Here is a 1,024-nt window from a genome sequence, read left to right as displayed (position 1 = left end):
AAAGAAGAGGAAATCGTTTCCCTGAAAACCGACGTGCAGAGCATCGACGTGCTGAAGCTTTTGCTAAACGACTACGGAGGTTCGATCGATTCGTTGAAACTGGAACTCAAGAAGAAGAACTTAAGCATCGAGCACTTGCAATTCAGACTGCACACAAACAAACTCGATTCGCACGAAGTGTTCGTGCCCGGACACGACAAGGAGGTTCTCGACCAGCTGCTGAGGGAGAACGTGCGATTGCGAACCGTCCTCAACTCGAATTACAGTTCCGAGGAAGTGGCGGAAGCGAAGAAGACGATCGCCGCTCTCAGGATAAGGATCGCCGAACTTTCGTTCGAGGTCCGCACGAAAGATAAGGAGCTGATCGAGTACCTGAGCGCTACAAATTCTTCCGACTCGGAAAAAGACGTCGCGATTAGAAAACTGACGTCGGAGCTGAAGGAGTGCTACGGACAGCGCAGTTACGCCGACGACGTCCATCGAACTCTCTGCCGCGAGATCGAACGGATGAGTTCGAAGATCGACGATCTGGTAACGTGCAAGATCGACGTGGCTCGGGAGCCGAGGAATTACGAAAGAATTGAAAAGGATGTCGGAGAGCAGAGAAGTGTTGGGTCTCTCTCATCGGAAGATCGATGCAAGGCCTTGGAGGAACAAGTGTCGAGCTTGGCCAGGGAAAACGCCGAACTTTCGAAACAGGTGAAGGAAGTCATAAGCATGAACACCAGATGGCAACGGTACTCGGATCAACGCGAAGCGCACGTCATCAAGCTTACGGGAGAAATCCAGTCGCTTTCTGCGAGGAACGAAATGTTAGAGAGGGATTGCCGCGAACTGCGGGTGGGCCTGGATAAAAAATGCCGAGAGCTTGATGACATGCGTTTCGCAAAAACTAACGAAAGTTCCGTCGTCGGGAAAGTTTCGTACGAAAAGGAAGAGGAGGAGGAAGAGCCGTTGAAATGTCCCAGGTGTTTCAAAGCTTACACCGTCACGGAACACGCTTCGTTGATGGAGCACGTCAACG

At 51.5% G+C, this 1,024-nt stretch overlaps 1 protein-coding gene across 1 annotated transcript; it reads left to right on the top strand.

The window, feature by feature from the left end:
- Positions 1-146: 146 nt before the first annotated feature.
- LOC117124649 lies at positions 147-968 on the top strand (the record flags this gene model as incomplete). The annotated part of the gene is made up of 1 exon (XM_033270956.1): positions 147-968. A coding segment is annotated over one exon (822 nt), but the record flags the coding sequence as incomplete, so codon positions are not given.
- Positions 969-1,024: the final 56 nt, after the last annotated feature.

The sequence above is a fragment of the Anneissia japonica genome, unplaced genomic scaffold, assembly GCF_011630105.1.
Source record: "Anneissia japonica isolate Jap-2015-1 unplaced genomic scaffold, ASM1163010v1 scaffold24314_len1024_cov151, whole genome shotgun sequence".
NCBI lineage: Eukaryota > Metazoa > Echinodermata > Crinoidea > Comatulida > Comatulidae > Anneissia > Anneissia japonica.
The sequence above is the reverse complement of the archived record's forward strand: the minus strand, read 5'-3'. Positions and strand labels throughout refer to the sequence as shown.